Raw genomic sequence first — 10,453 nt, forward strand, 5'->3', positions numbered from 1 at the left:
TTCGATATTTAACAAAGGTAAAGCCATGTCTAATGTTTGACCCTCATGGTTCACTCACTGTACATCCATAAGAACACTGATTAAAATGCATCTTTAAAGTCCAAGTTCAACAATTCTCAAGAAAAGGAGAATATATATTTCATAAATGAAATACATGAAAATGTTCAACTTTTACTCTAAGCAAAGAAATGTCCTGCTTTGCTCTTATTTGGTTTGGGGTTGGGGAGCAGTAAAGGTAAAATTACGAAACCCATTGTTGGAAAAGTTACAGTTAATCCAACAAACACATCACATACCCCTCTGGGCACGGGAATCAGATACAACCCCACTGAAAAGCCATTTGTCAAGAGCCATCAGTTGTCATGAAAATGCCCACACCCTTCAAGCCAGCAATTCTATTTCCTTGAATTCTCATCATTAAAGTAATTCAAAAGAAAATACATATCCACAGGCATGACAAGGCTCATTATAGTGTCTATATTCTGGAGAAATATTGGAAATAAAGTGTCCAGAACAGACAGTTAATGTCACATCAACTCAATGGAAATTTTAAGCATCGACTGAAAATAATATCAAAATGAATCATCTCTTTGGCAGTTGCTGGTTGGAGCAGGGGAGGGGTGTTTTAGGATTTGGGGAGCTGCTTGCTTTACATTTTTTCCCAAAGTTCCTTCATCTATGAAGTCCACCCCTGGACCTTTCTGAATCTCTTAGGTTCTTTTGTCTTTTGATCCACAAACACCACGAACCATTCTGATCTCATGTCATGTGCTCATGTACCTTCGATTTTAACAGGCTAAAGTCATCTTTTTCCAGATGCTTACTTTATAAATACTCTATCACCATGACTATTATATGTCAAAACAGGATTATGAAAAATGTCAAATTTTAAGATAACATTTGTAAAGGACACATAATAATATACCAGGAAATTTATATTATCTAAAGTGAAGGGAAAGTGGAAAAATGATTTCCATGCTATTACTGCAACCATATTAAATTATACCTATGGCTATGGACTAGAGAAAAACAGCACAAAAGAAAAATAAAGACATTAAAGTGGTGAGGATTTGTGGGGGTTTTTTCTAATACGCTTTCGTTTTATGTCAAATTTTATTTAACTATGAAGTTGTTTTCTGTGAAATAAAAGTTAAAATTAATTTTTCTAGCCTCTCTCCTGGAAAAGATTATGACTTTTAGAAATAAGCCTAGCTTCTTGGAATTAAAGTGTAAGTGGATTTAGATACCATTGGATGGATAGAAAGGAAGCAAAACCCTACACAATTAACAGCAATAAATCTGTGGCACTCAATGAAGAGCGCCCTCAAAATCCTTATTCAGAGTCTGTGGCTCATTGATGACCAGCATCAGCAAGCTTGTTAAAAACGCAGAAGAGGGACGGCCGGTTAGCTCAGTTGGTTAGAGCGCAGTGCTCATAACACCAAGGTTGCTGGTTCGATCCCCACATGGGCCACTGAGTTGCGCTCCTCACAACTATATTGAAACAACTACTTGACTTGGAGCTGATGGGTCCTGGAAAAACACACTGTTCCCCAATAAAAATTGTTTAAAAAAAAAAAAGGGTCCCCAATGACAAATATCTTTTAAAAAACCAACCAAACAAACAAATGCAGAAGACGCTTCTTCTGGGCCCAGTGCAGACCCACTGAATCAGAACTTGCCCTTTAACTTGGGCCCCAGTTCAGTCCTATGCTCATGTACACACTGAAGCTTGAGGCACACTGACCTAAATCAGTTCTATGCTCTTTGAGATTATGACCCAGCTGCTGCCTAGTGTGGCATAAGTATAGCTAAGTTTCTAGAAACCAGTAGAGCTAAGTTTCTTGAAGGAATGAGATGTTAATAAGAATCAGTTCTTGAATTGACCTTTCAAAGGTATTTTAACAAGGATAAAAAGAAAGACGAAAGAGAGGAAATAGATATGAGCTTCCTAGAACAGAAGACGTGGTGTTTGCGAGAATAAAACCCTTCTGGTGAGGGCTGCAGGACATCTAAGGGAAAGCTTTCGGGTAGCGTGTGATACCCACTGTGACGGGGTCCTCCAGAGCTGTGTCCATCTCACCGAACTTCAAGTAGATGTTTCCTCGGCAAACTCGCCACAGCAGCCTCTCAAAGGAAGGCATCCTCTCCCTGTTGATCACGCCAGCCGTGAACCTGGTGTGAACAGTCAGAAGAGAAAACATTGACTGAGGCTCAGGAAGCGGGATGCAGGGAGGAGGTCCTCTAAGACGTGAAAATGTGCTGCCCATGAGATGAAGAACCGCTTCCCTCTGAGCAGCAGGTGACGACACAACTGTACCTGGCCGGGGTCACAAGGCCACTCTGCATCCCAGCCCCAATTTGCTTCAAGTCCCTTGGGACCTCCTGTTTTCTTTGGCAGGTTGAGGTTTCTTTCACCATCCCAGTACTATGTGTTCAATTATTTGCAATTAAAAATATGTATGAGGGACTCTTCATTATAGCATTGCAGCTAAAAGAAGCAAATGTTCAAAATGCTCAATGGTCTCTGTGCATTTTTACAAACAATGTATTAAGAATGAAACATAGACATGGATTTCTAAACACCTCTACTTTTATCATCATCCAGGTATCTAGGTAATTTCTGACCCAAATTTTACATATTAACCTTAAGGTGGTTACTTTCATTGGTCTATTCTTTTAAAGGGATGTTGCACCTGTATTACCTTTTGATTAAATATTGTCAATAAATATTCTCTTTGCACTTCAAATTCAATGCCTACTGCTCCCAATTGCAGGCCCTCAAGTGTCTATTGAATTAAAAAAGCCAGAACTCCAAAACTCACCACTTTGACCAAGTCATCCATTTTATGTGGACACTGAATAAAATCCCACCATTTTGAATCACCACACATTTTGATGCCTATAATCACATTGTGTTACCATGGCTTGTGACTGACTTGATTGTATAACTATCCCATTTCTTTTCAAACTCCAAATCTATTTTATTATCAAATCAATATTTCAGAGTTGGGGGAGGAATAAAAACATATCCCATAAGCCTTGTTCCACAGCCAGCGAACAGCTGAGGAAACCCATTTGAACGATTATCCTGGGGACAATACAAACACTGCCCCCTTCAGGCTCAAGAACATCAGTGTCACCATTAAGGAAACACTACCTGCAACTCCAACAATCTAATAAGCTTACACTTGGGTTTATTATTGTGTGGAGGCCTTATATTCATGTGAAATAGTCCCAATTCCAATGGCTAGTTGTTCATTCATTCAGACACTCAGGGAAATCTATCATATGCCAGCTACGGATCAGGCACCCATCTACACATAACTTTCAGAGCACAGTTACACTAACCCCAGCTTTCCAGTCATGTACGCAGGCATAGCTCTTAATTCCAGGAGCCCAGAAGTGTCTTCAGTAAAGAAATCGTCGGGTAAGTTGGTTTCCGTCTGAAAGTCAAACAATCACTATTTTCACTTAAATGGGTTTAAACTACCTTAAAAGCACCCTACACCTCAAGGTTTCTTTTTTCTGTTTTTAATGAAGCTTTAATTTTCCACAAATAGTTAACAGAATTCAAAAAGTAGAGTGCTCCTTGTCAGATCAAAAAGTTTCCCCAATCTCCTCCTACCAAAACCCCAAATTGGCTCAAACTAACTGTTCTGATTTGTTCTGACTTCCACTTCTGGCACATATTTTTTAATGAGCATCATGATATGTTTGCATTCAATTCTACCAGCACCATAGTTATTCCACCCATAATAGTCTCCCACTCCCCAATGGTCTAGCCATGGCTTAGAAACAGAGTGTTTTGTTCATATTCCAAACCAGCCAGATTGCAAAATAAAAATTTGAGGCTCTGAGGGGAAAGGGCCCTTTACGAAACAGTCCCCAAATAATGACCTCAAAGAAGTCCTGGGTTTTCTTCAGGAGATATTTGAGTTCAGTCAGTTCTAGGAAGCTTTTCTTCAATGCCTGCTGGTTCTGGTTGGCTTCCTGTAACTCTCCTTCCAGTTTTTCTAGAACAGTCTACAGAGGAGGGAGAAAGAAGATAAGCCAGGCAGAAAGTGCTACGACATATTAACCATAACAGATAACCAAATGTTAAAGAGGTGTTCAGTGCATCATACTGCAGCTTAAAGTTGAATGGCCTGGTCAGTCATAAACGCAACATGATTGCAGGGCTATAAGCCAAAGCTTTAGCCATACACTCTCTTGAGTTTCATCATCAAATGGGGTGGATTAAAAATCAAACTGGGGGAATGAAAAAGGCAGCTTCATGAAGANCAGGGAGTGACCCACCTCCGTCTGTAAACTTACTTCCATGTGCCATTTCTGAACATGGGCTGGACACTCCAAGAAGAGCCGAAGATGTTGAAGGCCTTGGAGAAGCAGTCGTTGTAAATCAAACCCGTGTAAATGGAGAAGATGCCCATGAGGAGGATGAGATAGCGCCCGTGGAAGAAGGTGTTCCAGATCTGACCTCAGGGAGACAGAGAAGGTGACTGTCAGCAAGCGCCGTTACAGTCGCCACAGCCAGGCACCAGGCCCTGGACAGAGGGGCCATGTGACGCGGCAGGCGTCAAGGTGATCCAAATAACCGAGCACACACATCGTGATTTTCCTGAGCTTCTGTAGGTGAGTCAGAAATGTCCTAGAATGATAGTTGTTATTATGGAAATAAAACATATAAGCCTTGGGCTGGCCGAGTGGCTCAGTTGGTTAGAGCACAAGCTCTGAGAAACAGGGTTGCCGGTTCAGTTCCCACATGGGCCAGTGAGCTGCACCTGAGCTGAACTGCTGCTGAGCTGCCAATGGGTAGCAGGATGGCTCAGCTGGTGAGAGCACATGCTCTTAACAAGGTTGCCGGTTTGACTCCCGCATGGGATGGTGGACTGCGCCCCCTGCAACTAAGACTGAACACGGCACCTTGAGCTGAGCTGCACCCTCCATGACTAAGATTGAAGGACAACAACTTGACTTGGAGCTGATGGGTCCTGGAAAAACACAATGTTCCCCTTCCCCAGTTCCCCAACAAAAATCTTTTTTAAAAAAACCAAAAAACAAAAACCAAACCAAAAAAAAAACCCATATAAGCCTTATATTCTTTGATTCAGCCTTGGTTAGAAAATGTAATGAAGCAGAAACTGAGGCCTCACCTGTCAATGAAGAGTCTTGAAGGGGAGGGCTATTGTCTCAAGTGCTTCCATGAGCTGGTCTCATATGGCTGCTAAATTTTACAGCAAGTCCAAACCTACACTCATTTTGGGTCTTCAGTATAAGCTTGAATCTCTAAGTACATCCACTGAGGAGAGAGTGTGCCTTTCCCTAATACTGGCTGATGTGTAGCAATCATTCTCAGAACTGCTGAAGTGTAACTTGGAGACTTCGAATATTTATTACAGGAAACTACATCTATTAAAATGCTTGTCATGGAAAACTTTACCGGTCATAGGTTGATTTTTCCATTAACCTTGCTTATGATTAACTCACTACGACATCACTGAACTAGCTCTAGTTAAGTCAACCTGTAAAAAAGGATTGCAGATATTCTTATAATTCAGAACATAGCTAAGGGCGTGTTTCCACTTTGGAAAATATACTCACAGTGGACATAAAGTCACGCTAACTGATTAACTCGGAAACAATGCAGTAAAAGTGAAGATGCGCTATTTGGGATTTCTCAGTGTTTCTCAAAAACACTGATCATGCGCTTGTGGGAAAAGGGCTCTGCCATGAAAAAGTATTGTGATATTTTAAGTGATTAAAAAAGGCTATATAGAAATATGCACTATTTGATCCCAGTTTTTGAAATTTAATATCTGTGTATATGCCCAGAGGAAACAAATGGAAAGAAAAAGCATTGTGATTTTTCTCTACGTAGATTGTTGTATTTTCCCAGTTTTCACAATGAACATATATTGCTTTTATAATCAAAGAAAACAAATCAATGTTAGGAAAACAGGAAAGATGAAGGTCTCATCAAGCAATGGGCAAAAAACGAAAATGCTGAAAGGAACTGCACCAAACCATCCAAACCATTTACCTTTGGCCACGAGTTTTTATGTTGCATGTTGGCCCTTTCTCACTTTCTGTCTTTCCCTTAACTTTTAATAAAAACGTGTTATTTCTATTGTGAAAACAACACACACATGTTTAATGCTCTACTTATAACTTCGAGGAAATGAGGGGAGGCATTTGATGGACACCCACCTCATTGTCCGTCTTCTGAGCGAGCAAGCGTCTCTCATTTAGGACCATCCAAAGGGCCGCCAGGAGCATCACAGCTCCGTGACCACAGTCGCCAAACATCACAGCAAAGAGGAAGGGGAACGTGATGACAGTGTAGGGAGCTGTAGAGGTGAGACCCACAACAGCCTGAGTTTTCCCAGCAATCCTTTGGGCCCTCCATTAAAGATTTCTCTATCACGCTCCTTGATCCACGGGCCGGCTCCCTTGTGTCTTTCTTATTCTGTCTTCTCTCAGCATCCCCACCCCTGACACTTGCTTAGCTCCCACATACATTAGCTCATCAATGAGCAAACATTATTATTCCCCACTTGATAGATGAGCTAACTGAGCTTTGGAGCAGTTGAGTGACTTGCCCATGATCACAAAGTTTAATGGGATTTAAAAATCAGTTTTTTAAGTGCTTTCTATACCCTTTCCATCACCATCTTTGGTCTTTTTCTACACCATTCACATGTACAACATACCTCCAGCAGTGACTCACAGGACCCTGAACCTATGGGGCCCCTGCATTAGGGGTCACAGGTTAGATTGAGACTCAGGCTAGAGAAAAACAGCACCAAGAACTGCTTGGCTAAAGGGCATCTGGTCTACCCCTTTATTTTTACAAAGCAGGCTACCAATATCATACAGTTTATGTCACTAAGAATCCAGTCTTCTGACTCCATGTTCTGTGTGCTCACATCTCGCCCACATAACCACGGGACCGGGAAAATGCCTAGAGATGACCCTCCCTGAATTGGAGGAAACAAGAACTGAATTGGGCTGCCTGATAAGGCTGCAGTTTAAGGGAGAACAGGTGAAATCTTGACAAAAAACACATTTTTCACTTCACCTTTTACATGAGAGAATGTAGGGCAATAGGAAACCAAACAGGATTTTAGGAAAGTCACAGTTTTAAGCAATCCACCTCCTAGGCCACCACAGGCGTCAATCTGCTCAGGTGTGCAACATATCAGATCCTTTACCTGGGTTTATCTCCCGGTAACAGCCTACGCCATACGCATCTACAATATTCTGGAAGCCAGCTGTGAATTTATTGGTCCTGTTAAATGTGGGGGGAGCTGTTGTCGATTGAACTGTTGTCAAGATAGGGGCCATGGAGGAGCCACTCAGTTCCTGCAAAAAGAACATGACAAACATAAGGAAGAGAGCCCTGGGCAAGGCATTGGCCCATGGGTCACAGTCCAACTCCCGCCATCACTTACTGGGTAAACGTGGGACAATCTCTTGACCTCTCTAAGACTCATGACCTCTTCTGTAGAAGTTAATACCTTCCTACTACTTACCTAACTTATCTTACAGGAGAGTTGTCAAGAGAGTAGAGTTCCTCCTGACTCTCCGGCAATTTCCATGCTCCTCTTGAAATGTATGTTACGCGCCTGTTCTAGGCCTCCATTCTCCCTTTCTCTCTACTTACTACCTCAAGAGTACATCCACTTCCCTAATTTCATCCCTACCTTCCAAATGGCCCTGACCCTCTCCCGAATTTCAATTCTTTTTTAATCGCTTGCCATAGCTTTCAAACTCTCATGTCTCAGCAACCCCACCTAATGCAGGAGCCTAGAACTGAAGTCATCCACTTGCCCCAAAGCCAGGCCCTCGCTTGACCTCCATGCTCTATTCTCCGAATTCCTGAAACTTTGGAATCAGCAGACTTATCCTTTCTCCTGATTCAATCCTTCTCCACATCTGGCTAACCATTCCTTTCAAATCCTTCTCCTTCCCATGTGCACAGCCACTGACCGAGCCCTCAAGCCTCACCATCTTCCACCAGTCTCCTTCCCTTCTATTTATCTTATGCTCCAGACCGCGTAATCCTTCTTCTAGTAAAGCAAAACACACAAAAAGCACTCTAGTTATGTTACCCTCCTACCCAAAAATCCTCAGAGACTTCCTGATAACTAAAGAACAAGACCAGAACACTTTCATCTTCTAATTGAGACTTCTTTACAATATTGACTTATCATTCATTCACACCTTCACCCTCACTGCCTCTCCATGGAAATCAGCCAACTCCACACTAACCATCTCCCTTCTTCACTTACCCAAGTTTTAACCATTTTCCAAGCTCACCCCCAAGGAACCTTCTGGTTGCTCCAAACTCCAACAGTACTTACCACGTGCACACTCAGCAGGATCAGCACTGGCTCCCATCCTACTACCAGTGCCACAAGGTAGGTATCACAGCCCCACTTTCCAGATGAGGAAAGTGCGGTACAGAGACGTTAAGCAACTTCCCCAAGGTGAAACCGCAAGTAGAGGAGGACTGTAGCGTCCTTTTTTTTTTTAAGATTTTTACTGGGGAATTGGGGGGATGGGAACAGCGCTGGGGAATTGGGGGAAGGGGAACAGACAAGTTTCTGTCCTTTTGTTCTTCAGTCTAGTTGTGGAGGACATTGCTTCACTGGCCCAAGTTGGCACCATCATTGCGCTCCTCCCAGGTGAAGCAGATCAGTCGCTGGCTTCTGGACGGTTGCTCACGGCAGCTGCTGGCCGCTCACGCTGGCTGCTGGCTACACACGGTAGCCCATGGCAACCCACTGCAGCAGGGACTGCAGCCTACGCGGTCGCCAGTGACTGACTCACGGCAGCCCAGCTACAGGTCGAGCTGTTGTTCAGCATCTTAGCTGTAGAGGGCAGTAGTGTCACTGGCCCTCATATGTTGGATCCGAACCGGGGCCCTCTGGCGTCCCAAGCCAGCTCTTAACCATCGCCACTTGGCCAGCCTGTGTCCATTTTTTTTTTTTTTTTTTTAGCACGCCCTCCAGCAGCTGAAGTAATGCTTGGCATAGGGTATTTTTTGCTTATCGGTGATAATGATAGCCATCCCTCTGCACTTGTCTCCTTATCTCCTACCAACATAAGGCTTTCTACTCCTATCTGGGGAAAGACTTTTGATATTTCAGGGGTTGAAGAGACAGGAGAAATAGCCCTAAGCAGCCTTGTGGAAGTCTGACCCCTTCGTGATTACAGGATGACACTGATTAATGAAATCCCTGCATCAGGACAATGCTTCACGCTCCACACTGCAGGGGAGGGTTTCTAAGCTGCAAGCTGGATCATGTCCCCCGGCGTGGGAATAAACCAGGCCTCTTACACTGCTGGACAGTCCTTCAGGATCTGCCCAGCAGCCTTTCTGACCTTCTTCCCGTGCCTTCAATTTGCTGCCCCCTCTCCCCGGCCACTGGCCTCAGGTGGGCCTGCACCCCACACTCCTCCCCACCTCTCTTCTGACCACCCTTTCACGGTATTGCTCATGCATCGCTTCCTCCAGGAAGCACCCTGTTCTTCCCAATCTGGGTGAAACGCTCTATATACGTGTAAGTGCCCCCACTTGGGTAGTTATTGGACCGTGTTGTGGGGACATTTGAATCCTGCTTCCTGGCTACCGGACCACAGTCAAGTTACTTCTAGTCTATGTGCCTCAGGTTCCTCATCTGTACAAAGGGGATAAAGTTAGCTCCTATCTCCTAGTCCCAGCCCACCTCAAGGCCTCTCCCTTCAAACCCGTGAGCCTGCAGGCTCTTTCTCCCACCCACCCCAATCTTCCCATGACGTTTAGGGAAGTCTGCTCCAAGGCCACCTGTTCAGAGAGGCCCCCTCCCCAGCAACAGTCCTATAACAGCATCATAAGACCTAAAAGTCCCAGTGCTGCCTTGACATCTTCAAGTCTCACAGGGCCCCAAAGGCCAAGTCATGAGTTCCTCTGGTCTCACCACATATGCCACCTACATAGCAAACAAGGATCCCCACTCAGCTGGCTTTCCCATCGGCCAGATCAGTTGCACACTGTCTAGTCTTCAACCAAATGGGTTTCAACTCCCTGCCACCCTGAAAATTATTCAAGCTAATCACATCCTCCCATAGAAACCACGGGTCATCTCGCCCTCTTGTCATTACAAAGCCTGCCTCCCATAAGCCCTGCTGGTTCATTCTACTCCCAAGGATAGGTCCCGACTGCAACCCCCATGTGGCCCTATGTGGCATGTACTGTCCCCCTCCCCTGGGCTATGAGCATACGTGACTAGTAAACAGCTGCCAATTTCAAACAGCTGTCCAGAATCAGGTGTCATATGTTTGGCCATCTTGCACGCTTTAGGGCAGACAATTCCGTCTTCAGCAATGGGGTGAACAGGTGGTCAGAACAAGCCCCCACTTCCCACCCCACCCCTCACCACTCCCTGCTTTATTTCCTGCCCACCAC

General features: G+C 44.2%; 2 protein-coding genes across 2 annotated transcripts in view; both read right to left on the reverse strand.

Moving 5' to 3' along the window:
- LOC109388528 (V-type proton ATPase 116 kDa subunit a-like) overlaps positions 1 to 7,451 on the reverse strand; it is a 17,513-nt gene extending 10,062 nt beyond the window's left edge. Inside the window, exons 1-3 of the mRNA XM_019653268.1 lie at positions 7,215 to 7,451; positions 6,211 to 6,350; positions 4,300 to 4,475 (exon numbers count right to left, since the gene is read on the reverse strand). Of these exons, the coding sequence (XP_019508813.1) occupies positions 4,314 to 4,475; positions 6,211 to 6,350; positions 7,215 to 7,389 (477 nt within the window). The 5' untranslated portion in view covers positions 7,390 to 7,451 and the 3' untranslated portion in view covers positions 4,300 to 4,313. The remainder of the gene's footprint in view (positions 1 to 4,299; positions 4,476 to 6,210; positions 6,351 to 7,214) is intronic.
- The window catches only part of LOC109388515 (V-type proton ATPase 116 kDa subunit a-like), a 76,789-nt gene that overhangs the window by 33,058 nt on the left and 33,278 nt on the right, over positions 1 to 10,453 (reverse strand). The window contains exons 8-10 of the mRNA XM_019653241.1: positions 3,901 to 4,026; positions 3,352 to 3,446; positions 2,045 to 2,175 (exon numbers count right to left, since the gene is read on the reverse strand). Of these exons, the coding sequence (XP_019508786.1) occupies positions 2,045 to 2,175; positions 3,352 to 3,446; positions 3,901 to 4,026 (352 nt within the window). The remainder of the gene's footprint in view (positions 1 to 2,044; positions 2,176 to 3,351; positions 3,447 to 3,900; positions 4,027 to 10,453) is intronic.

The sequence above is a fragment of the Hipposideros armiger genome, unplaced genomic scaffold (genome assembly GCF_001890085.2).
Source record: "Hipposideros armiger isolate ML-2016 unplaced genomic scaffold, ASM189008v1 scaffold_201, whole genome shotgun sequence".
Taxonomy (NCBI): Eukaryota; Metazoa; Chordata; class Mammalia; order Chiroptera; family Hipposideridae; genus Hipposideros; species Hipposideros armiger.